Source organism: Schistocerca nitens, chromosome 9 (genome assembly GCF_023898315.1).
Source record: "Schistocerca nitens isolate TAMUIC-IGC-003100 chromosome 9, iqSchNite1.1, whole genome shotgun sequence".
NCBI lineage: Eukaryota > Metazoa > Arthropoda > Insecta > Orthoptera > Acrididae > Schistocerca > Schistocerca nitens.
In genome coordinates this window covers 205,301,568-205,329,515 of record NC_064622.1, presented here as the reverse complement: position 1 = coordinate 205,329,515, position 27,948 = coordinate 205,301,568, and the positions used below count along the sequence as shown (strand labels likewise).

At 40.3% G+C, this 27,948-nt stretch overlaps 1 protein-coding gene across 3 annotated transcripts in view; it reads left to right on the top strand.

Moving 5' to 3' along the window:
* Positions 1-25,004, top strand: part of LOC126203751 (NADH-ubiquinone oxidoreductase 49 kDa subunit-like) — a 201,212-nt gene extending 176,208 nt beyond the window's left edge. For 2 of the 3 annotated variants that reach the window (XM_049938119.1, XM_049938118.1), the window contains 5 exons: positions 17,295-17,424; positions 17,535-17,631; positions 17,844-17,984; positions 18,270-18,314; positions 24,803-25,004. In XM_049938119.1, the coding sequence (XP_049794076.1) occupies positions 17,295-17,424; positions 17,535-17,631; positions 17,844-17,984; positions 18,270-18,314; positions 24,803-24,840 (451 nt within the window). In that variant the 3' untranslated portion in view covers positions 24,841-25,004. The remainder of the gene's footprint in view (positions 1-17,294; positions 17,425-17,534; positions 17,632-17,843; positions 17,985-18,269; positions 18,315-24,802) is intronic. The other variant, XM_049938120.1, reaches the window with a different exon arrangement.
* The last annotated feature ends 2,944 nt before the right edge of the window (positions 25,005-27,948 follow it).

Below are 27,948 nucleotides of genomic sequence, written 5' to 3'. Positions count from 1 at the left end.
TGGTACCCACTTCTCAAACCCTTGGTAGAGAAGCACTTTCATTGCCCTAATTTGTCAATAGTCTCAGTGGTGTTCGTGTTTGGTTGCACATCGGTTACGATTTTACTGTTAAGATGTCTGCACTCACAGCAGAATCTATACTAGTTTCATCAGTGTGTATTGTCACAATAAAAGTGTAATTAAATGTTTCTAAATTGTATTTAACTGACACATTTCATAATGTTTACTAGTAGATAGATGCGATCTAGTCCTAAATTTTCCAAGTTATAAACGTTTAAAAACCTGACCAAACACATTTGATACATAAATTCTTTAAAAGCAAAGAAATTACTAATTCATTCTTCTGTCATTGTATCTCTAAATCAGTACAAAAACAACAACAACCTGACTCATGGCACCAAGTGTTTTTTTTTTTTTTTTTTTTTTTTTTTTTTTTAACATGCAGCCAGTCTCGCATCCTTTACAAATTTAAAACATTCTTTAAACCCAATTGTTCTCTCGAAACTGACCATGAGTGAGAAATGTGGGAGCTGTTACAGGTTAGTAAATAGAGGGATTTGTTGCTAGCCGGCCGGAGTGACCGAGCGGTTCAAGGTGCTACAGTCTGGCACTGCGCGACCGCGATGGTCACAGGTTCAAATCCGGCCTCGGGCATGGATGTGTGTGATGTCCTTAGGTTAGTTAGGTTTAAGTAGTTCTAAGTTCTAGGGGACTCAGAAGCCAAGTCCCATAGTGCTCAGAGCCATTTGAACCATATTTGTTGCCAATCATCTAGGAAATATTTTCACTTGGGGGGGGGGGGGGGGGGTTGCAGTGGGGAGAATATTGGGAGAACAGAAGAGGCTCTCTACTGGAACTGCAGAGTATGCAACAGGAACATTTTTATTTCGAAACAGGGAAGGAAAATCTGTGCCCTTCAGGCACAGTTGGAGGAAGCAAGGAAGGAACTGATAAGGATCAAGGGAAATAGGGCGGAGGAGGGTGGTTGGGAACTGGCAGCTGGTAGGAGGATAGAAAGAAAGAGAATGCGATCTGACAGTTTATCATCAACACCAAAAACAGGTATCTACCACTGCCAGAGTTAAGTGGAGAAGAGCCTGAGGTAGAACAAGGAGCAGAAAATGTGCAGCACATTTCAACCGACACCAAGAAGCCTAGGAGTGTACAAAGTGTTAGCAAGAAGAAAGTGCTGCTGCTAGGTAGTAGCCATGGGCGAGGTGTAGGCCCTCAGTTACAGGAAAGTTTTGGGGGCAGCATACCAGGCCACCAGTATCTTCAAGCCAAATGCAGGGCTAAGTCATGTGATAGAGCACTTAGGGTCTTTATGTAAGGACTTTACAAAAGAGGACCATGTAGTGATTGTGGGTGGGGTGGGAAACATTTTGGACAGGGATGGGGCATATGACATAGTGGTGACTTGGATGAGATAGCTTCCCTTACTCATGGCACCAACGTACACCTAGTTGAGCTGTTCCAGCATCATGATTGGCCACATCTTGATGGAGCTGTGAGGCAAATCAAGTGGGGTTAGGGATGGCTCTGAGGGCAGCCAACTTTGCTCATGTTTCTCTGGTGCCTGTTGGGACTGTCAACAGATGGGGTTTTACTAGGCATGGCCTACACCAAAACAGGACTGTGAAGGGAAGATTGGTACAGCTGATTCATGAAAGTATAGGGGGTGGATCTCAAATACCTGTTGTCATGGGTAGGAAAAGTAAGTATTTTTTTAGGATAAATCCGGACAACAGGTTCCCTTGCCTAAAGAATATCTCCAGAACTTCAAAAAATACTGAACAATCACTCACAAGACAGATTTTAACACTCCAAAAATTGCTCAAACCATATGTCACAAAGGAAAACAAACAATTGGAAAGAGTAACATGGGGCATTTCACAGACTTAACAATCCTCCACCAAAACATTCAATCAATAAAAAATAAAATACAACTATTAGAATTTGAGCTTCAGTCTTTGAACTGCACAGTAATTTGTGTTACTGAGCACTTGTGTAGAGAGACAGAAATCCAACATGTAGTGTTATCATCTTATGGAAGGGCAAACTCTTACTGCAGAACTCCTTCAAGGAGTGGAGGATCATGCATTTATATCAGAAAAGGAGCACAGTTCAAATCAAGACATGGCCTCAGTACAGCAAGTGAAGCAAACACTTTGAGATATCAGATATTCATTTAATAGGGCTTGATATCACCAAGAAATTAATCATTTTATGTGAGGATAGATCTCCCAGTGGTAGAGTGGACACTTTTTTCAATAAATTAACAGAAGTTCTGGATAAAGTCTCAAGTACAAAGGTCAACATAATTCTTTGTGGGGACATTAACATCAACACTATTATCGTAAATGAATCCAGCAGCACCTTCATAAATATCTTTCAAAGTTTTGGTATGTCCCTATTGGCCAATAGTGCAACAAGGGTTACTACAATGACTGCATCAGTAGTTGACCATGTGGTCACAAATATGGACAGAGAAAAATGTGATGTAGCTGTAAAAGATCTCAGACTATCAGACCGTCTCTGTCAAATAACAACAGTAAAATCAGGCATTGAACCATTCCCTAAACTACAAGCCTACAAATGACATCTATCAGAAATCAAAATAAAAGATTTTTCAAAGGAACTTGCAAAACAAAGCTGGGATGAAGTGTATAAGGAAACCAATGTGAATATGAAATTCTCTAAATTCTCCACATTATTTAAACTGGACTTTGAAAAGGCATTTCCAAAAATATGCATGTCTGTATCAACATCTCACAAAAACAGATGTATAACAACAGGTATTAAGAAGTCCTCCCAAACACTTAAATACCTCAGTTCCATGAAAAAGAGTTGCAATGATCCAGAATTCTTAAATTTCTCTCTTAGATACAAAAAGATCTATAGGAAGGTGCTGATTGCTGCAAAAAAGCCATTTAATGAGAAAATAATATATAATGCAGAGAATAAAAGCAAAACAGTGTGTGATGCTATAAAAAAGGAAACAAGGAGAGGCAAAGAACATACTGCTAAGGGAGGGGGCTAAGGTAATAAATGATCCAAAACACTTAGCAAACTATGTAAATGAGCAATTTTCAAGTATTACAGAGAAGTTACAGCAAAAATTCCCCCAAAGAAATATGAGGGGCATTTGAAAAGTCCGTGCAAAGTCTGAGAGATGGCACCACCGGCACGTATTGAGGTCATGTTTAGTTAGTAGCATCTTTGGAAAGAACGCACACCAAGTTTCAGCCATATTGGTCTATTTCTTTGTGTTTGGCATTGGTGTGAATCAAGGAAGTCAAATGATTGTCAAAAAATGGACGAAAAAGAATTTCGTGTGGTGATAAAACATTACTTTATGAAAGGCAAAACGCCTCAGGAGACTAAAGAGAAACTTGAGAAACATTATAGTAACTCTGCAGCTTTGATTAGAACAGTTTAAAGTGGTTTCAAAATTTTTGGAGTGGCCATATGGACACAAGTGAAGCTGAACGTTCTGGACGCCCTGTGGAGGTTACGACTCCAGAAATCATTGATAAAATCTATGATATGGTGATGGATGTCAGAAGAGTTAAGGTGCATGAGGTTGCTAGTGCTGTGGGCATCTTGAATGAATGGGTACATAATATTTAGCATAAACATTAGGACATGAGAAAGCTATCTGCAAGATGGTTTCCACGATTGCTCATGCTTGATCAAAAATGGAATCATGTGAAGTGTTGCAAGGATGGTTTGCAGCTGTTCAGGAAGAATCTGCAGGACTTTAAGTGTAATTTTGTCACTGTTGATGAAACATGGGTACATTACTATACTCCTGAGACGAAATAACAACCTAAACAATGGGTTACTAAGGGAGAATCTGCACCAAAAAAAGGCAAAGACCATTCCTTCGGCCAGAACGGTTATAGCAACTGTCTTTTGGGATTTGCAAGGGATAATCCTCATCGACTATCTGGAAAAGGGTAAAACTATTACAGGTGAATATCATTCATCGTTATTGGATGGCTTGAAAACCGAGCTGCAAGAAAAACGCCAGCGATCGGACCGCAAAAAAGTCCTTTTCCATCACGACAATGCACCAGCACACACCTCAGCAGTTGTGGTCACAAAATTAATAGAAATAGGATTCCAACTCATTTCACATCCCCCGTATTCTCCAGACTTGGCTCCGTTGGACTACTATTTGTTCCCCAATGTGAAGAAATGGCTGGTGGGACAAAGATTTTATTCAAACGAGTAGGTGATTGCAGCAACTAATAGCTATTTTGCAGACTTGGACAATTCCTATTATTCGGAAGGGATCAGCAAATTAGAACAGTGTTGGACGAAGTGTATAAGTCTAAAAGGAGACTATGTTTAAAGATAAAAAAGGTTTACCCCAAACATGTAAGTAGTTTTTATTTTTGCATGGGCTTTTCAAATGCCCCTCATATAACACTTGTACATAAAGTTGCACTAAATACAATGATGTTACTTCCAACCACAGCGAATGAAGTCAATCAAACTGTTCAAAAACAAAAAATTAAAAGTCAGTAGGCTTAAATGAAGTATCAATGTGTGTACTGAAACAACGCATAGAGATTATATAGGGCCCCTTAACAAATATAATAAATGAATCCTTCACATCAGGGATATTTCCAGAGCAGTTAAAACAAGCAAGAGTTATACCTTTGCTTAAGAAAGGTGATGCAGAAAATGTAGAAAATTACCGGCCCATTTCCCTGCTGTCACCATTCTAAAAAATAATAGAAGCAATTATGAAAAACAGATTAATGAATTACCTGAATAAATACATTTTAAGCGAATCACAGTTGGGTTTCCAAAGTGGCAAAAATTCGGAGTCAGCTATAGTAGAATTCACAAAGGTTGTACTTGATGCTCTTGACAAAGATGAGTGTGTCACGGGCATATTTTTTGATCTTTCTAAGGCCTTTGACTCAGTTAACCACAAGGGTCTATTAAATAAATTAGAAGCATTACGAATAAGAGTGGTAGCTGATGACTGGTTTTGATCATACCTAGCAGATAGGGTGCGTAGAATAGAGATAACATAGACTTCAAATAGATCTAAACATTTAGTAAAACACTTATCAGAACCAAAATACATTAATATAGGGGTTCTGCAAGGTAGCATATTAGGACCAATACTATTCCTGATATACATAAATGATTTTCCCAGAAATGTTACTCATGGTGAAAAAATTCTATTCGCTGATGACAGCAATTTTATAGTCACTGGGAAAACAAGAGAACTCCTTGCAGAGAAAGTAAATGAAGCTCTCAAGGAAGTTTCTGACTGGTCAATAAGCAATAAAGTGACATTGAACATAAAGAAAACTAACGTCATGAATTTCAGTTTGAAGAGGAAAAATGACAATGTTAAATTAAATGTAGATGGCACCTCTATAGACTGTGTAACAAGTGCAAAATTTCTAGGAATGAATATTGATTCTCAGTTGAAGTGGTGTGAACACACAAAGGTACTTGCAAACAGAATGTCATCAATGTGTTAAGCCCTTAGAATCCTATCATCAGTGTGTAACATGCAGTGTCATGTAGTTACATACTATTCATATGTACACTCTGTTCTTAGCTGTGGTATTCTTTTTTGGGGAACAAATGCACAAAATATGAACACAATTTTCAAACTCTAGAAAAGAGCCATACGAATCATAACCAAAAATGGTAGTCAAGCTCATTGTAAAGATCTGTTCAAAACACTTGGGATTCACCAGTCAGTTGTACACATCAAAAATAACATTGGTAATTACTGCACAAACAGTTCTGTCCCTACACACTGGACTCGCATTCGGGAGGACGACGGTTCAATCCCGTCTCCAGCCATCCTGATTTAGGTTTTCCGTGATTTCCCTAAATCGTTTCAGGCAAATGCCGGGATGGTTCCTTTGAAAGGGCACGGCCGATTTCCTTCCCAATCCTTTCCTAAACCGAGCTTGCGCTCCGTCTCTAATGACCTCGTTGTCGACGGGACGTTAAACACTAACCACCACCAGTTCTGTCCATGACCATGGAACAAGAGCTAGACTCAACTTACATTTGCCAAGAAAAAATAAACATAAAACTCGAAACAACATTTTCTACCACAGAATAAAACTGTACAATAAATAACAAAATAGGTAAAAGAAATTGCAAAAATACACTTATTTAAAACGGCAGCTAAAAAGTACCTGCTATGCAATACAGTTTATACATTGAAGGATTATTTAGATAAAACAAGAGTAAGGGTTTGGTAAAAAAAAAGTTATTCAAATAAATAATAATAATGATTATAAAACATCCAACATTCCACATACCACCTTCACACTATGTTTCTTCCTTCTTTTTTCCTTTTATAGAAAAACTTACCCCCAAGCTACGCAGTGCACAATACTAACACCTCTTTGTCTTTCTGAGCTCAACATCTCACTCATAATAGAGGGATGCTGACTCAGTTTTTCAGAATAGCAAATGGAAAGTTGTGGTACAGAAAATGTCTCAGATATCACCATTGTGTGTGTATGTTTGTGTGTGTAGTGAGTGAAGTGGAGTGAACAGTGTGGCGTTACATTATTTAATAAGTTATTTGTAAAAAAAGTATTTTATACCAGGAGTAAATCTAATGATTGTCTCTAACTAGAAATCCATAAACATGTGTGTACGAACTGACTTATTTTAAATTGGTCTAAATTTGTAAATATTTTGACATGTCCTGTATCCTTGTAAAAAGAGATCTACAGATGAATAAAGCTACTACTACTACTACATCTTTTAGTAACATCTGGTGACTATTTTGACACAACCACCATAGCTGCTCCTCATGGACTAGTGCTCTCCTCTACCACTCCATCTACTATTTTTTTTTTTTTTTTGATAGTAAATACCTTTGAGGGAAAAACAAACCTTCAGACTCAAACAATAACTTCTCCATTTCCAGTCTGTCTGTACTTTTATAATGCTCTACTTTCTTAAGCAATGCAATTTTATCAGCAGTTTTCATATTAATCTGGTGCACATTGACTGAGTCCTTATCCATATCATCTAGGACTTCCAAATTAGCTCCAACATTCCTTTGGTCAGCTCTACTCCATCAGTGCCAAAATTATCCAACTTCATGGTAATAATAATAATAATAATAATAATAATAATAATAAAAGCTTTATTCAACATCGAATGGTACACTGCACATGTACAAAGAAACAGTAATGATTAAAGTTATTTGTACAATACACAAGACACATTCTTCTGAATACGTAATTAATTTACAACAAAATTACAATAAGATGTTTACTGATTTCTATTCACATAATTTCACAAAGCATTTGTTGTTCTTCATATAAGTATGGTACTCTTCTAATGTGTAGAAAGGGTGTTTTACTAAAAATTTCTTAAGCCAATGTTTCAGAGTAATTGTAGGAAGAGCCATGACTGCACTAGGCAATGCATTAGCTAATTTTATACCTGTGTACTGAGGCCCCTTTTTGTAAAGTGCTGTTCTGTGGCTGCCATTGTAAAATCTTTCTTTATTTCTGGTATTGTACTGGTGGAAATCTGAATAAGTGTTTGGGTGCAGTATTTTCTCAAGCAAAATGGCTTTTAGAATGTGTGTGTTTATAACAGTTAACACCTCTGTTTTTGGAAACAGGTTGTGACAAGATTGCCTATATTTTGCTCCACAGATTATTCTCACACCCCTTTTCTGAAGAATGAGTAGTTTATCTAGATTAGCTTTTGTTGTTGCCCCCCAAATTTGAGTGAGAGGGGAAAAGAGCATGGTATGCACTTTCCCAAGCAACCTCTCCCATATGAATGCAATGCTTTGCCTTACTAAGCATCATGATGTGTCTAATACATCATTTTATGCAAGTGGCTCTACCAAACACAACACATTAACTGGCCATTCCAGTTCCACATTTACACAGGCCAACTTTCCAACACCTTGTGGTGCAATAATATGTTAATTGATCCTTAGTGGTGTTGACTGCAGTTCAAGTGGGTTGCCCCTTAACAATGTTGCTCCTTCTGACAGTACTTCACCAGTGACAGCCTTCCCTAGCTGGAACATTTTCCCTCTAAGATCAACTACATTCATTTAAGCTCAATTTTGGCATGTTGTGTCATCAGAAAGTCTAATCCTTCACATACCCAGGACCAAACTTCTATGCATTGCTTAAAAAACAGCAGCCCAACCTGAAAATCTGCAGTTGCTGAACCCAAAGACTCCACATCAATGTCTCCAACTCCATGTAAGTTATAGTTGGAGGTCTCAGTTGCCTCAGACCCATGAGGTCCATACTTGCTATCAACATATGTACCATTGTGTCCAATAAAAACTTGCACTTTATACCCTTCATCACTTCCAGTATGCCACATTCCACTCACACATCAAAACTTGTTGCATCAGAATTTACCAATATCTCCACATGGTGGGCCTGGGGTTTCCTGTTGTTTTTAACACATGATTATTCATCTCATGTTTCCCTGCAGAATTCCTACAGTCGCTTTGGTGGTATCATAGCATCTCTTATCCTACATTGCTGTTGCTACGTCAATTTCTTCAAACACTGTAACTAATCTGACCACAGAGCTCTAATCCTTTATTTGCCTTGTCACTCAAAAAAAAAAAAAAAAAAAAAAAAAAAAAAAAAAAAAAAAAAAAAAAAAAAAAAAAAAAACTCCATGCTTTTTTGCTTTTTTGCCTTGTGTAGCTTTGTAGCATGCCTTGTTTCACTTTGTCAAGTGTTTGCACACCACTTAGCCTTCTGGACATCTGACATACATCTTGGCTTCTCCTACTACCAGTCATAACTTCATCACCAGCAGTAACTGATCCTTTAACCATCCCCCAATTCTCGTTGTTAATTGCCAGTAGTCTAGAAAAGACATTACCTCATCAGTCAACTTTCCAGAGAGAGGTGTGATTAAAATGGTGGTGGCTGGATGTTGTAGAGGACTAGGTTGCTTTGCTGATTCTAACTGTTTGTCCCCAGCTGAAAGCTTGTTTATCAAGTCAGTATTACCTGTTATCAATTGCACTACTTCATTAACTAATGCTTGAACTGCCTTTCAACCAGTGACACTCTTTGCCTGAGACTGTCATTGCGAAATTTTAAGCTCCAGTACATAGTGAGTAACACAGAACACACAACAGGTTGTATACCACAATACAACACTTACATCTTATCATCAACCATCTTGAATGAGATTTTCACTCTGCAGCGGAGTGTGCGCTGATATGAAACTTCCTGGCAGATTAAAACTGTGTGCCTGACTGAGACTCGAATTCGAGACCTTTGCCTTTTGCGGGCAAGTGCTCTACCATCTGAGCTACCGAAGCACGACTCACGCCTGGTACTCACAGCTTTACTTCTGCCAGTAACTCGTCTCCTACCTTCCAAACTTTACAGAAGCTCCTGCAAACCTAGCAGAACCAGCACTCCTGAAAGAAAGGATACTGCGGAGACATGGCTTAGCCACAGCCTGGGGATGTTTCCAGAATGAGATTTTCACTCTGCAGTGGAGTGTGCGCTGATATGAAACTTCCTGGCAGATTAAAACTGTGTGCCTGACCGAGACTCGAACTCGGGACCTTTGCCTTTCGCGGGCAAGTGCTCTACCATCTGAGCTACCAAAGCACAACTCACGCCTGTTACTCAGAGCTTTACTTCTGCCAGTATCTCGTCTCCTACCTTCAAAACTTTACAGAAGCTCTCCTGCGCAGGAGTTCAAGTGCGAGTCTCGGTCGGGCACACAGTTTTAATCTGCCAGGAAGTTTCATCAACCATCTTGACTATCCATGAGTGACTATCCATGTGCCTGTATGTATGACAGTTAACACAAATTTCATGGTGCAGAATGGCGTAGCAAATTACCCTGACTTCATCTCATGGGTTGTAAATAACACTCCCTTGCATTGCCATGGAACTGAGACTGATCAGCTGGTATCACTGGTTGTATAAACATAATCCTCAAATTTCTGTCAATCTCCTTCTTAGATTCCATATCCTCTATGCACAAAATACGAGAAACAATCACAAAAACCAATAATCTGCTCATTCACCTCACTGTGTGATGGAACTACAGGCTGTGGTTGAGAAGTCATACTAAATGGAGGTTGAGTGTTCTGACACCAGCCACCAGACAAGGCCCAGTGATACTGAAATACTTCTGGCCCAAGTCATGACCTGGAGTGAGGGGCGTGCTACGGTATAGGAACAGCAGGGTGTTGAGGTGGTGGTGGTGCCCAGTGGTGGCTAGGAAAACTAGGCTACAAGGTATAACATCTTTATTCGTTCCTACACTACAATGATCAAAGAGCAAAGTGCTGTGTTGCCACATCATGCCCCCACCCCGCTTCCCCACCTGCAAGTGCCCCCAAGCATGTGATCTGCTGGCTGCACCATCACCTGAAAAAGGCAGTGCCGGTGTGCTGGACATGTGGTGTCCCTGTCCTGCTTTGCTGGCACTGTTTGCTTCGTTCAGCACTGCTATTGGGAGAGATGTTCACCCTGATGTGCGTGGATGGCAGTGGTACTGCCCTGGCCACAAACCACTGCCCTACAAGGCAGAAGTTCAACTGCTGATATAGAGCCTGGAGTTGGCTTATCCATTGTACTGTGTCAAGTCCACAGGTGGGGACTTAACCCTGTGAGCTGCCTGGTGGAGATGTCTGCCCAGACCAACATTGGCTATTTGCCAGCCCATAACATGAGGGAGACTTATGTGGTCCTGATGTCATTGAGCATTCTGCTAGACTGTACATAACTGTGCCAGAATCAAAACATGTTTATAGCGATTAATGTCATGTTTGTTTTGCTGATATGTTGCTTTCAGGCTTACAGAAATAAACACTTTGATGACCCAGTGGTGTGGAAACTCCCCTCAGACCTGTGTTGGCTGCTCCTCAGTCCATAATGTATGAGATATTTGCATGACCCTGGTGTCATGGATAAAGTGAGCAAGTAAAGTCTCATCATCAGAATTATGACGTGTCCTATCAGGATGGGTTTCTGGGGCAGAAATCAAAAGAATGAGAGAACAGAATCACTGTGAGAAATGTTGTGAAAAACATAACTTACTACAAGAATCCTCACTGAACTTCTTATACAATTCTTTGGCCTATTCCAGGAGGAGTTAAAAACCTTAACTGTTCACAATTCACATCTGGCTTGCAATCCACAGGGTTCAGATTTGAGGTCAGCTCTGTTGCACTACACTCATAGAGAAAGTTATTACTGCTACTATAATGATACTTGACTACTGCTAGAATTTAGCCACTCAACTAGGCAGAGCTGTGGTTGGGGGCCTCTTAAACACATGATCTGTGGTGCCAGTGGCACCTCAGCTCAAGTGGTGTGGCACTCATGTGGCCGGCAGCTGGCACACTCCTGGGGTTCTGCCACTGTTGGACAACAGTGGAACCTCTAGTAAAAATATCTGGTGTCAATCTCTGCACACAGAATAACTACTTCTTGTGTGGGATAGATGGGCTATGACAACATTACTCCCCACTCCACAAACTTCCTCAGCATCATTGAGTAGTGGGCAGAATGACAGGAGGGGAAAGCTTGGCCATAGCTGTCACTGAGGAGGCAGGCAATATAGCGACAGCCAATGCAGCACCCCTGCCCGCACCCTGCCATCCAACTTGTGAGTGTCCGGAAACACTGGCTCAGAAAAGGCATAGGGTGCACACCTGCAGCCAGCAGCTAAGGTGCTATTGAAGTGAATGACATCTTGGCTTCTGGTCTGTCCCTGATGTTGTGAAGAATCGCAGTTGGGCAATCCTGACCTGACCCTGACGAGTGCCACATCGATCTCCATCGGATTCACCTCCAGCACTGGTGGTGCCAAATCCAAGGGAGGTGTGAACGGCATTGGCAGTAAGATCCTGTGTTGCACCAAATCTGAAATGAGAGGTCTGAGGCAGGCTCACACAGCCAACATGCACGAATTTGTTTGTAGTGCTGTCTGTGTACACCAGAAGGAACCCGAATGACAAAAAGAGAATGTTGCGTTTCCATCTTCTGTGGGCTCTGATCAATCTGAAAAAGACATCATTAATTTTAAACTGAGTAGTGAAAGGTACTTAGCTGATCACTGAGATGAATGCAGAAGGTGAAGTAAAATTCAAATAGGGGAAAATCCAGGATGGAATGTAACAATATTAATGAAAGTAAAGTTGGTACTCACCATATAGTGGAGGTACTGAGTTGCAGATAGGCACAACAAAAAGACTGTCACAAATTAGCTTTTGGCCAGTATGGCCTTCATCAAAAATACTCACACACCCACGACTGCAGACTCTGGCAACTGAAGCCACACTGCAGTGTGGCTTCAGTTTTGATGAAGGCCATACTGGCTGAAAGCTAATTTGTGACAGTTTTTTTGTTGTGCCTATCTGCTACTCAGCATCTCCGCTATATGAAGTAAAATTTAGTGACAGTGGCCATGAAGCAATTCTGCAGATGATGCTGCCTCTCAGTTGGGAATGGTAGGAAGCCAAGAATGTTTGTAGAGCCTGTTCCCATCCATGGGAATCAAAAAATCTGTTTGTTTGCTACTTAAAAGTGCATAAAAAATATTCCACTCTCCAATTGACTGGGGTTGGAATGGTTGGTTTCACAGATGCATTGAAATTCACTTAACACAAACTGTGGTCAATTGTCTGAAATAATTACCTCTGGAAGACCCTCTATACAAAAACCTGACATCAATGTTTTGATGGTTTGAGAAGCAGTTGTGGAATGTATGGGTACAACAAATGGAAAACTCCTAAATGCATCACCCACAATTGTGTTCCCATCTGGCAGTCAACTTTTTGACCTGCAAGTCCATCCTGACCCAAGTGCAATGGTGTCTGGCAAGGTTTTTTCTTCTGACCATGCCCTAATGACTTTGGTGCAACAAATGAAGCACTTCTTGTTGTAAAGACCTTGTTGTAAGTACCTGTGAATGACCCAATTCTGTATGGAGAAGAATGACACCTGCTGAACTGATAGACCGTGACATGTCCATAACATCATTAACTAATGACTTCTGAATTGCTTTGACTGTCCATGGCTGACAGGTGGAGATGTGCTGAACCAACACTTGTAAATCAGGATCTGCTGCCCTTTCCTGAACAAACCTACTATGTGTGATTGGGAAATCCTACAGTGTTGCTGCATCCAGGGCGTCCACATAAAAACGCAAGTGCTCTGACTTGTCAGAAACAGGTTCAGTCCCACCGGGTAAACATGACTAAAGAAGTTTCGACTGACTCAGTCATTCATAGATAAGACTATTCAAAAGTGTGACAGATTCTTCTACATCAAGTTGCATACAAATGTCCTACTTGGAAATGTTCTGTGAGACTTAAACAAATTGTTCACTTGTCTTTGAAAAGAAGATAAGTTCTGGAAATTTGACAATGTCTTTGATTTTAATGTAACACTGTTCTTCTTGTTAGCTGGTTTAGATGTGACAACATTAACACTCATGGCTGGCCTGTTTACAGTGATCATTGCCATAAGAAGTACTTGATATTCAGAATAGTGGTTTGCAGAGTATAGATACATATGTAAAATATGTAATTAATAGAGAGACTGCACAGCAATTGAAGTTTTTAAAGTTTTGATATTTATGGTACATGAAGTTCAGAGATCAAATGTCAGTATACCGAAGTTGTTTGATGCTACTCTCAAAAATTCTGGAGAAAACTGACTTTGAAATTTTCCAAAGGTCTTAATTCATTAATTCAGGGCCAGTTTTGTCAATGGGCCACATGACTCTTTGGTTAGAATGCCCGTCTGCATAGTGGGTGGCCTGACTGATTCCTGGCTAATGTAAATCTTTTAACAATTGTGCATTAAGCATGAAGTGTAAAATACATGAAGATCAAAAATTAACTCGTAATATCTTCATTAACAATCTTTCATAAAAGATCAACAATATTACAAAAAGGATAGATTGATACTCTCCTTAAAGATGAGACCTCGAGTTACAGAAAGACACAATGAGAAGACTGTTACACATTGAGCTTTCAGCCAAAGCCTTCTTCAGGAAGGAAAATACACACACATTCACACAAGCAAGCACTCCTCATGCACACTTGGCCACTCACTCTGGCCAGAATGCGACTGTCTCATGTTGACTGGAAACAGCAGTCTGAAGTGGGTCAGGGAAAGGAGAAGGAGTAGGGAGAGAGGAGTCAGCACCGCATGGCAGACTAGTATCTGGCAGGGACTAGGTGGCAGGGCAAGGTTGACAGCCAATATCGGGATGGAAACTGTAAAGTGAAAGGTGTGGGGACAGTGGGTATAGGCTCAGATGATTTTGGGAGAGAGATTGTGGTAAGGATAAATAGCATCTTCACAATTCAGAGAAGCTGGTAGTAGACTAGAGGTCCAGGTGGCTCAGGTTGTGAAACAGCCACTGCATTCAAGCGTGTTATGTTGAGCTGCATGTTATACCACAGGGTGTCCTTTGGCAGTGGCCATTCATCCTAGTGGTCAGCTGGTAGGTAGTCACACCAATATCAAAAGCCGTGCAATGATTGAACCAGAGATGGTGTATGTCATGGTTGCTTTCACAGGTGGCCTGGACTCTGATTGGATAGGATAAGCCTGTGACAGGATTGGAATAGGAAGTTCTGGGATGGACTGAGCAAGCCTTGCACCTGTTGGCTAGGGGTTGGGATTAGGATGTTGTAGACGTTGAGTGGGTGATGTAACATCACTCTTGGAGGAGTGGAAAGGATCTTGGGTTGGGTGTCCCTCATTTTGGGCATGATGATAGATTATCAGAGCCCTGCTGAAGGATATATTTCAGGTGTTCCAGTCCAAGTTAGTATTGAGTAACAAAGAGGGCACTCCTTTATACCTGGTTCTTGGGAGTGGTTGGAGGGAGGACTGAGAGTGTGTGGGATATGGCATACTAAATCTGTTTGTGGACTAGGCCTGGGGTATAGTGTCTGTCTGTGAAGGCCTTTGTGATACCTTGAGCACACTGGGGAAGGGCATTCTTGTCACTGCAAATATGCCATCCCTGGGTGACCAGGCTGTATGGGGGAAGAGAATTTTTGTTGTGTAAGCAATGACAGTTGTAGAAGTGCAGGTACTGTTGGTGGTTGGTGGGTTTAACATGGACACAGATGTAGATGGAGCCATCGGAGAGGAGCAGGTCAACACTTAGGAATGTAGTATGTGGGTTGAGGATGACCAGGAGATGCGGATGGGAGAAAAAGTGTTGAGGTTGTGAAGGAATGGGGATAGGGTGTCTTGGCTCTGAGTCCAGATCATGAAGATATCATCAGAGAAGCTAAACTAGACCACAGGTTTGGGCTTTTGGGAGGTTAGGAACACTTGCTGTAGATGTCCCATACCAAGAGAGTGAAAGAGGATGCCATGTGGGTGCCCTTGATTGTACTGTGGATTTGTTTGCGTATCTTCCCTTCAAAGGAGGAGTAGTTGTGTGTTAGGATATAGTGCATAAGGTATATGGCGAATCAGAATTCTGAAGGCCAGTGAGAGAGTGGTGTTCAACAGTGCTGAGAGAAATGTTGGTCTATAGGGAGGTGGTAGCAACAGTGATGAGTAGGGATATAGGAGATAAGAGGTGAGGACAATGGAGAGTTGGTGAAGGAAGTGGTTGGTATCTTTGATGTGGAAGACTAGATTTTGGGCAATTGGTTGGATGTGTTGGTCAGTGAGGGCCAAAATTTTTTCAGTGGAAACACCATAACCAGCTACAATGGGGGCTCCAAGACTGTTGAGTCTCTGACATTTGGGGAGCGTGTAGAAGGCGGATGTGCAGGGTGTCATACAGGTGAGGAGGGAAATAGATTCAGGGGAAAGGTTCTGGGAAGAGCCTATGGTTTTAAGTAGGGATTGGAGGTTGTGTTGGACTTTTGTGTTGGGATCATTCTGGCAGAGTTTATAGGTGGAGGAGTCAGACAATTGGCTGAGGCCTTTGGCCAGGTAGTCACTGCTATCCATAACAGAAGGTGGTGGAATCATATTCTGTTGGTAAAATGATTAGGTTAGGATCTGTTTTGAGGCTGTGCGTGGCTGTCCTTTAGTCTACTGGAAGGTTGGTGTTCTTTGGATGGGACCTGGGGAATGATGGTAAGACCAAGTTGGAGGTAAAGAACTCCTGGAAGGTGACCAGGTGGTGGTTAGGTGGGAGGGGTGGAGAGTCATTGTTGGATGTTGGTAATAATAATAAACGTCATGTGACTAGGGCCTCCCAACAGGTAGACCGCTCGCCACGTGCAAGTCTTTCGATTTGATGCCAGTTCAGTGACTTGCGTGTCACTGGGGATGAAATGATGATGATTAGGACAACACAACACCCAGTCCCTGAATGAAGAAAATCTCTGACCCAGCCAGGAATTGAATCCTGGCCCTTAGGATTGACAATCTGTCATGCTGACCACTCAGCTACTGGGGGCGGACATTGGATGTTGGTATGAGCAGGGAGAGACAGGGTTCAGTTTTGGGATTAGGCTGGTTTTTATTGAAGAGACTGGCAGCAAACAAGTGTTTCCACTGCAGGGATCAGGAGAAGGAGAGTAGGTCTTTCACAAGTCCAATATGATTAAATTTGGGTGTAGGGCTGAAGCTAAGACATTTAGATAGGACTGAAGCTTCTGTAGTGCTGTGGATTTTAATAGAAAGGTTAACAACAGAGTTCTGGGATTGTTTTAGAGATCAGTACTTAAGAATTTATATTTTGGGTGCGACATGTGAATAAGAATATGGGGATATGCTTTTTTCATGAAAATGACAATTAGATGTATGTCAGTTAGCATATATTTGAGGAATTTTATATTTAATTGATGTAGGTATCAGATGTGAAAGAGGAGGGTGGAGGGTGCAGGAGGGGGGGGGGGGGGGGATTGGAATTATGAGCGAAACTCTGAATTACTGAATTAAAGACACATGGAAAATTCCAAAGTCAATTTTGTCCAGGATTTTTGAGAGCAGTACTGAACTGCTATGAGATGTTGATATTTAAGTTCTGAAATTCATGTAATATAGATATGAAAAATTATAAAAATCTAACCACCGTGCTGTCCCCATGTCTTATGATTATACCAGATCATCACAGATCACAGACTAAATAACTGCAAGAGTCTACCAGATCTTTTGTAACACTGCCTGTATGCCAGGCTTTTTTGAGTAGAAAATTATTTGTGAATGTTAATTATGCAAAGGTTTATGATACTGTCTTATCTCTGAGAAAGTGTGTTAGTAAATATGACTTTAAGTATTGCAGCAGATTGCTTGACTGATGTACTTTATCTCTGAATGCTGCAGGTATTTATGTCGTTTTGAGGAAATGAGACAGTCTGTTAGAATCATTGAGCAGTGTCTAAACAAAATGCCTCCTGGTGAAGTTAAGACAGATGACATGAAAATAACTCCTCCTTCACGGGCAGAAATGAAGGTAAGCCTTTTTTTTTCATTTTTGACTACCCTTATTTCTCAAAGGTTTTATACATTGTACAAGCATTTGTGCACATTCACTGATGGTTCAAGCTGCAAATTGTGTTACAGACATCAATGGAGGCATTAATCCATCACTTCAAGTTATTTACACAAGGCTTTCATGTGCCACCAGGTGCTACCTACACAGCAGTGGAAGCTCCAAAAGGTTAGTAGTATTAATAACATTGGAAAAGTGGCTTTCTGGGGTGTTTTCTGGCAAACTATGTAAAGCTATTAATACAAAAGTACTCAAGTATATCTATTAAAATGATATCAAGAACCTGAAATAATTGTATTCATTATTTCTTCATAGCTGATTTACTTTTGAGTGTGTGCACCAAAGAAAATATTTTCTGTATACCAAATTTTAATTTGCAGGAGAATTTGGTATTTACATTATTTCTGATGGCAGTTCCAAACCATATCGCTGCAAAATCAAAGCACCAGGTTTTGCTCATCTTGCAGCCATTGACAAAATTAGCAGAAGACTTATGTTAGCTGATGTTGTGGCTATCATAGGTTGGTATGATTTTAAGTTCTTATCTTTTAAAGATTAAAAAATATCATAATGCTAAAGGAATTGTGTAGTGCCAAGAAGTAATGTGGGTAGTCACAAAATCTTCTGTAAGTGAAAACAATTTTGAATCTTTAACATCAACATATTTAGTCCTCAAATCCATACAAATGCTTTACATAACAATCAGTGTACTTGATATGTCTTCTTTCCATTTTTTATTTACTTGGGTTATCAGTCATATTTTGGGCTTCAGTCACTCACATTCAATCATTCATTGCATCCTACAGTTTGCTTGAAGAAGAAGAAGCTTCAGGGTTGCTGGATCAGTAAAGGTACATATTAACAAAAATGATAATTAATTTTTACACCATATTAACAGTGAACTGTCAGTATAGTAGTTACTAATGTTAGTGGCTACACCAGCTATGTGTAACTTAGTAAATAGCAGAAAAACTGAAAACTACTTAAAACATTAAATTTGGAAGCTCATTACTGATGAAAATCTATAGAACTGATGACAACACACAGGCCTGACCTCTTTGAGGATGTCTGTGTTGAAACTGCAATGACCATGAGGCAGCTCTAGGGACAATGGTTACTAAAGTACAACAACAGATAAAACAAGTAAAAGATTTACTTGTTCAGTAAGCTAGATAAAGAGGCATTGCTGTGAAGAAATCAAAACATTTACCTCTGGGTAGTTGCATGTAGCCAGAATGGAAAACAACAGAATCACCAAGAAAGCATTTGAAGGAACTCTCCAGGCAACAAGACCATTGGGCCGACCTCACACAAAGTGGAAAGATGACATAGAGAAGGACATCGCACCATTAGGAATTTCCGCAGGGTGGAGAGAGGCTGAGAGAGATAGAAGGCGGTGGAAGCAGATTGTTGATGTAGCGTGTGGTATACAGGGCCTGTGATTGCTGAGAAAAGAGAGAGAGAGAGTTGCATGTAGAGAAACTGTGGCTTAGGTTTAAAAGAATAATTGTCCAGGCACTGAATATATATGTATTCTGTTGTCATGAGATTGTTAGCCATGCACTGGATATATATGTATTCTAGTGTCACAAGGTTATTAGCGGTACTGATTGTCTGTAATCTGTAAGTTGACTTCCATCTCCACCAACTCAAATATTTTAAAATGTCGTTACCAGAATGAAGACTATGATCATGGATCGGTGTTTGGAGTAGCACAACAGAGAATGTGAACCCAATGAATATTACGAAATGTAATTTCTATATTGCAATTTCATAGTCGCTTTTTGCTGTATGATTGATTTGAAAAAACTCAGATTTCTTTTCTGAATGATTACAGATTCTACATAACAATAAGTTAGAATGGACATTGCGAATTAGTAGTGAAACTACACCAATTGTAGACTGGTGCCACACTGAAGTATTGTGTCTTCCTTACTAGAAGTTCTGAGAAATAAATCTCAAAATATAGTTAATAATGAAATAAACATGTGGACTTGTTAATTGATAATAACACAGCATATAAGTAACTCAGAATAAGTTTGTATATTGTAAAGTTATTACAACTACAGCCCATGGTGCTTATGTGTCAATAGCTGAAAGCAGAAAGAAAAGTAAAAAACAGCCAGGCTTTTCCTAGGTGCCCTCTGAAAAATTTGAAGGTTGCATCAACTCTTATTACACAGATATCGACTTCCTGGTCACAGATTTTTACACAAAACTTAGTTTTTTAGAAAGGGGTATTACAGGTCTGATCCTGTCCCACGTACATTTTTTGTATTGCACTCTTATTTGATTGGAGGACACCAAGTAAAGAATGTGTTTGGTGACACCATCTCTGGCTGCCTACTTGAACCTGCATGCACAGCAGCTTGATTGGCTAGCTTCAATGGTAATAAATGACACAGCGTATTGAATTTGTTTGTTAACAATTATGTCTCAGTACCCTCTACCCTGCAACACTATTATAAGCTTTACACGCTATGCCTTACCCCCCCCCCCCCCCCCCTCCTTCTGTATTTATATAGAAGAAAGCAGGCCTCAACTGCAATTCGACAATTAATTAAATTCAGTGGTGACACTGAAAATTTGCCAAAGTGGGTAAGTGACTGCTCGTGTAAAGAAGAAAATCTGGTTTCAAGTCCAAATGTGGCACAAACTTTCAGTTGTCACCACTGAATTTAAATTAGTGACCAGTTGCAGCTAAAGTCTATATCTCTCTTAAATCAAACAATGGAAACTCCAGTTAGGAATGTCAACAATGTGGGAAAAGATTGATTGCGACTTACCATAAAGAAAAGATAACACACTAAGTTTCAAACAGGCCCAATTATAAGACACTTACACATAGTATATTGGACACAGCCTTTACCAGAAAAAGAGAAACATGCACCATTCATTCACACAAGCAAGCACACCTCATGCACAAATGACTGTCAAATCTGGCATCTCAAGCCAGAATGCAACTGCTGTGTGGGATGGAAGCAGTAATCTGGAGGGGGAAGGGATAGCAGTGTATGAGTGAGGGAAGAGAAGAGCACTGTCTGGCAGAGTGTGCAGGGACTAGAATGCCAACAGGCCCAGCATCAGGAGGTTGTGGGGCAAGAGGGTGGGGTAAACAGTGTGAAAAAGGAGAGGAGTGCTGAAAGATGGGAGGGTGCATTGGCAGAGAATGACCAACAGAGAGAGTAGGAGATGAAAATGGGGAGGAGGTGATGTGACAGAGGGGTGGGAACCGTTGGGTGGAGGATGTGGGGATGGTATGTCACTGTAGGTTGAGGCTGGGATCAGGAAGCAGAGAATGTTTTGTAATGATAACTGCCATCTGCGCAGATCAGAAAAGCTGGTGGTGGAAGGTAGGGTCCAGATGGCTCAGGTTGTGAAGTAGCCATTGAAATCAGGGATATTATGTTCAGCTGCATGTTATGTCACAAGGTGGTGTACTTTGCTCTTGGCCACAATTTGGCATTGGCTGTTCATCCTCCACCATTATAAACAGTTGTGCAGTGATTGCAGTGGAGATGGTAAATGACATGTCTGCTTTTACAGGTGGCCTGGCACCTGTTTGTGTAGGATAAACCTGTCACAGAACCAGAATAGAAAGTACTGGGTGGGTAGACTGGACAGGTCTTGCACCTGGTCTACCACAGGGACATGAATTTTTTGGCAAGGATTAGGATTGGGAGTGACATAGGGATGTACTAGGATGTTGTGGAGATGGGTAGGTGTCAGAACACCACTTTAGGTGGGGTGGGGTGGATCCCAGTTAGTATAGCCCACATTTCAGGGCTTGATCAACAGGTAATCAGAACCCTGGTAAAGGATTTGTTTCAGTTGTTTCAATCTGGATTAGTGTTGGGTGATGAAGGTGTCACTCCTTTGTGGCATCCAGGGTTGTTGGCTTTGTGGCTTTTGGGGAGCATGTAGAAGGTGAGTATGCAGGTTGTCGTAGGGGTGAGGTGGGAAATGAATCCAGTGAAGAGGTTCTTGGAAGGGCCAAAGGCTTTAAGCAGGAATTGGAGGCTGTGTTGGACTTCTGTGATGGGATCACTATGGCAGAGTTTATAGGTGGGGGAGTCAGATAATTGGTGGATGATCTTCATTCTTCTACAACCTCAACACCATCTCTACCATCCATTTCACCTGTTCCTCCTCAACTCACTGTGCCACATTCCTATATGTTGGTCTCCCCTCTCTTATGGCTCCATCCACACCTCTTTCCACATTAAACCCACCACCACCAACTGTACCTGCATTTCAACAGCTGTCATCCCTTTCATACCAAAAAATCCCTCCCATACAGCCTGGTCACTTGGGGATGCCATATCTGCAGCTACAAGAACTGCCTTGCCCAGTAAACTGAGTGTCTCACTAAGGCCTTCACAGACAAGCACTGTCCCCCAGCCCTAGTCCACAGACAGATCTCTCATGCCATTTCTCCCCACACTCCCAATCCTCCCACCACCCCCAAGAACCATCAACAAGGGAGTGCTCCCTTTGTCACCTGATACCACCCTGAACCACATCCTTTCCCAGGGCTTTGATTACCTAGCATCAAGCCCTGAAACAAGGTATATTCTACCTGAGATCCATTCCACCCTTCCTCAAGTGGTGTTCCATCGCCCATCCAATCTCCCCAACGTCCTAGTCCATCCCCATGCCTCTCCCAATCCCAACCCCATGCTACAAGGATCATACCCCTGTGGAAGACCAGGTGCAAGATCTGCCCAGTCCACTTAACCAGCTCTTCCTATTCCAGTCCTGTCACAGGGTTAACCTACTTTATCAAGTGCTGGGAAATCTGTGAAAGCAACCATGTCATTTACCATCTCTGTTGCAATCACTGCATAGCTTTTTATAACAGTGCGACTGCCAACCAGCTGTCCATATAGATGAATGGCTGCTGCCAAATTGTTTCCAAGACTAAAGCAGACCAGCCTGTGACACAACATGCACCTGAACATAACATCCTTGATATCAGTGGTTGCTTCATTACCCGAGACATCTGGATCCTCCCTTCCACCACCAGCTTTTCTGAACTGTGCTGGTGGGAATTATTGTTACAACACATTATCCACTTCTATAATCATCCAGGCATCAAGCTATGGTAACATGCTGTCCCCACACCCTCCACCCAATAGTTTCCACCCCCTCTGTCCTATCATCTCCTCCCCATTGTCATCTCCTACCTCCTGATGCTGTGCCTGTTGGCATTCTAGTCTCTGCGCACTCCACCTGACAGCGCTCCTCTCTTCCCCCACCTGTACACTGCTATCCCTTCTGCTTCCCCACCCCCTCCACACTGCTGCTACCATGCCACATGATAGCTGTTTTTTGGCCCAAGCTGCCGGAGTTGGTGGTCACGTGTGTGTGAGGTGTGCTTGCTTGTTGGATGAATGGTGTGTGTTTCTCTTTTTCTGATGAAGGCTGTGGCTGAAAGCTTATGTGTAAGTGCCTGTCTGCAACTTAGCATATTTTCTCTTAAATCATGTATGTATATATGGCCACTGTATCACAAATGTCTGTCAGACACTGACAGAACAGATATCACACATACAAAAAATACAAATGCATCTTGATATTATTATTAACTTCAGTGCAGATACACACTGTCTGAACTCTTGAAGGGTGCAAGTAAAGCTTCAAGCAATGAAGATAATGGATGATGGACACTACATTTATAATGTGTGACAAGCTGAGAATTTTGGTTGGACAGGAAATGTGTCCAGTAGCAGAAGTGGTAAAGGTGATGGCTCATGTGAGGAGGGAAATTTGGGTTCAAGTTCCAGTACGGTACAAATTTTCACTTGTTGCCATTGAATTTAATTTAGTGGCCACTTGCAGCTAAGGTCTTTATTTCTCTTAAATCATGTATTTTAATACAGGATGATCAGGATCAGTGAGACACTTGTAAGGGCATTACAATGCAGGTTGTACTGAGAAATAATTGTTAACAAAAAATTCAATACATTGTGGTGTTTCTGAGTTAATTAATACTGAAGTTAGCCAATCAGGCCATTGTCATGCAAATTCAAGCATTCTTCCAGGAGCATTGTTGCCAAGTGTGTTCTCTGTTTAGTTTCTTAAAACCAAATAAGAGAGTGATACAAAAATGGGACGTGGGGTAGTGGTAAAGATCAAACCCAAGCTAAAGGCTGACCAGTCTTGTGCAGCATTATCATTTACATTCTGTTGATTATATCTGACCGAACTGATACCACACATAAAATAATATGTATTGGCCTTGACAGTAACATTAACTTCATTGCAAGTTCACAGTATCTCTAGAGTGTTGCAGGACCCCAATAGAGCTGTAAGCAATGAGGATAATGGATGGTGGATGCTACGTGTGTAATGTGTGACAATCTGAGAATTTAGATTAGATGGAAAGTGTGTCTGGATAGCCAAAGCAGTTAAGCTGACTGCTTGCATAAAGCAGGAAATCTGGGTTTGAGTCCTGGCCCAAATAACATCAGTGTGAATGTGCACAATGTCTGAACTCTTGCAGGAATCAGGTAAGGCTGCAAGCAGTGATGATAACTGATGATGGATGCTGCATCTTTAGTGTGTGACAATTTGAGAGTTTGGATTGGACAGGAAGTGTGTTCGGATAAGCAAAGAGATTAAGGTGACTGCTTGCGTACAGTGGGAAATCCAAGTTTCAGCCTGATGTGGCACAAAAGTCACCTATCACCATTGAATTTAATTCAGTGATCAACTGCAGCTAAGGTCTGTATTTCTCTTAAACCATGTAAATTTTACAATACATTCCTACAAAATACTAAATATATGAGGAGGTCATTGCGTAATCATTGAATATGATGAAAAATGCCCATAACTTCCTCCTAAATATGAGTCTGCTGTCTTATCATTGTGCCTACTCTCTTGATTATTTGGAAGAGATGGGACACACCTTAAGAAGATTTGGTGACAAAAAGAAAAAAAGAATTATGTGAAAAAAAGAATTATGTAGTTAACATCTATCTGTTTGTCATTGTTTTACTGTCACATTTTTGGGTCAGTACCTTTCTCTGCTTGCTGTTCTCCTCTTTCATTGTATTTACTTGAAGTTTTGGTCTTGTACTTTCCCTTTTCATAGAGTTCTTTGTCATATTCTAGAATAGAAGATGAGCAGTATCTGACTGCTTTGGTGACAGTGTAAATAGAATAAGTATTAATAATCTAAGAGATGCATTGCGCTTTTCTGGAGCATTTCATAATCACAACTTGATTTAATAATGATTTCTTTCCTGTGTCTTTCCTATGGAAAATAGTGATGCTTTGGTAGAATTACATCACTCTTTAGATTCCTGTACTGTAAATAATAATCTTGTGGTTGCAGGTTCACTGGATTTAGTTTTTGGTGAGATTGATCGCTAGACAGAATCAAAGAAAAGAAAAATATGAAGAAATAAAATATAGTTTTGATGACATAGAAGATATCTGAAATAAACTGATTATAAGAAGTGTGACAATATTTTTCTCAGCTATTAATAATTATTAAATTAATAACATCACTATGCATAATTCATATAATGAATATTATGGAATTGTTGGTGACATCTCATACTTGGCCCTGTATCTATTATAGCGGCTGTACATTATTCATATGAATGCTTTATAGTTCATCCAATAAAATGTACTCATTAATCATACAATTTAAGCTTTCATGACTGGTACTGACACTGCTTACACCTTCTGTACTAATAGGCTGTGGTCAATGTATAAAAATTACTCCTAACACCTCCTCTCTGACAGCAGGAGACATCTACAGAGGTAAAGTAGCAAACTACAGCCAGAACTTAAAGGAGCGCCAAATATATGGGCACTGCAGAGGGCACCACAGTCAATCATGGGACGTTGGATACCAGATTAGCTTTGGTACTGAAAGCAATTGATCATCATTATTTGGTTGCAATGTTGACATTGTTAAATAAAATTCACTGAGACAAGTGTCATATTGAAAACATCACATTATCCAGCCTGTATCTATAGAGAGGGTATTGAGATTTATAAACACCACAATAATTTTAGCAGGAAAGAGGAAAGTGTTAAATTAGATAAAATGGAATAATGGTGATCGATTAATTCCAGTTTAAATTGATGGCAGTATCACAGATAATCTTGTAGCCGATGTCCCATGATACAGTGCCCATACATTCACCGCTCCCTCTAGTTCTGGTTGCAGTTTGCCACTTTCCCTCTAAAGATGTCTCCCGCACTCAGAGAGGAAATGTTAGCAGAAAGTTTTATACATTAACCACAGCCTATTAAGATGGAAGATTTATGTGATGTGTTTACATGTTAACTTACAACAGGAATCCAAAAGTGATGTGCTGACAATGACCAATGAAAAAGACTGAACTTTTCTTTTGGCTACATAAAACATGCATTTAACAGTTGGACTATGTATTACAAAACAGGTAATGCTTTAGCACAGTGGTTGCTAAACTGTGTACTGTGGCACTTTAGTGTACCTTGGCTGTACTGTAAGGGTGTCAGGAAAATATTCCAAAATTATATACTCCCTGCAACAGCGATGAATTGAGAGATGCACCATAAAAGTCCATTGAGTTATATTCACAATACATTTATCGTTCATGTCATGCAATGATGATCAGCATAATATGGAATAAATGGGGACTGTTTTTTTTTTTTTTTTAGATAAACAAAGCCACCTACATCATATTTTTTAAAAGTTGTGAACACTGAATCTCTCCCTGCAAGAATGTAACATCCACAGTTTAAATTTTAAGGAGAATATTTCTCATTTCATAAAAAATTCTGACAATTGAAAAGAAAACTCACTGTTTTTCCCCATTCATTGCTGTCACAGCTTATCAAATGGTTAAAAAATAATAATTTCAGGCAAGTAAAATCAACAAATTTTGCATAGATACAACACCCATTTAGTGGCTATGCTCCAGCTGAATTTACGTTTTTAGAAGGAGGAAATATTATCAAGTTGTCTTGGAGCTGGATATTGAAGACAAAATTAAGGAGACTGAGACTTCATGATTTTTGGATGTCAGTAAAAGATGAATATTCTCAGCAGTAAAGCTCAATGATCATTAATTCCATTTGCAACATTCTATTTGTCTGGGGGTAATTTTTCAGCAGTCACTGTAATGAAGAGTAAACACTGTTTGAAAATGAAAATGAAATGGGAAATGAAAGTGGATGTATCCAGTTTAATTTCGAGATTTGAGAAGTTGTGTAGTGAATAAAAAGCTTATCCATCCAGTTAATAATATTAATGATAACTTTAAATACATGTTTCATTTATCATTTTACTTTGAAATTAACCTAGCTGTGTCAAAAGGGCATTTCATTTGAGTTCAGTAGATATTCCCACAAATGGCAACATGGAAAATACTGATATATTAACATTGCCAGTACTCTAGTTAATGAGACAATAAAGGCAAATGGTCAGAAAATAATGTTTTCTATACATCCAAGTACATACAGGTGTAAACCCACACCACTCCATCATCAAAATCAAGAAACTAAACCTAATTTGTCTGAAAGTCCCTGATATGAGTTCTTGTGACATTAAGTCTTAAATTGTCTGCTAGGAACCAGTTTTTAGCCTTTCAGCTGTCATATCGGCTGTGTCTGATATTTTGAAATGTGGCCCCTAGGCTAGTATGCATACATCACCAACAAACATGATTGTTTTGAGCAATGTTTTAAAGTCATTTGAAGGTCATTTATTTACATAATGACAAGAGAGTACGCAATACCACACATTGTGTGATTTCACATTTTATGTGTCCCATCCTGAACATTAGTTTTTTCTTGTGATGCAGTTAATTAAAATTGCTTTGTTCTTTCCAATTTGAAGGTAAGTTTCCATGCCGTTAATGCCATGACATATTAGAAACTGTAATTGAATTTTATTATTTATACAATCAAATGGCATGACAAGGTCACAGAGTATACAGACAGGATAGTATTAAATCCTGTTGTGGGTGGTGCACACTACATTGACGTGAAGTGTCCATATAGCCAAAAGAACAACAGAACTTCATTGTATAAAACCTTAAGCAAATAAAACTGAAATAGCTTCTGAATTAATACAACTAAAGATCATTCTGATCTGAGGATAAGAGTGTAACACGAATGTAACAACAGTTTCTACATCTCAAAGCTGAGTATGCTGTCCGATCTAGGTCAAAGTCCATAGCTGTTAACTCACAGTGTTGACTGACTGGAGAGCAGCAGGTAAGCATCCTATAAAGCTGTCCTGCAGAGAGATACCAGAAAATCATGTCATCATTAAGTGGTCATTGAGATGAGCTAGTGCTGGCAATAACAGTGCTGCATCCAGTGACTGTCACAGTGCCGATACCACAATGGCTGCTGCAGGCTTGATATGCTGTGGTGGAGTTTGCAAGCTCCTAGGAGGGTGGCAACCATGACACACTGCTGTGGGGTTGGTGGCCAGATTGAAAGGCTCCAGCCATGGATACTACATTCCTCTTTCCT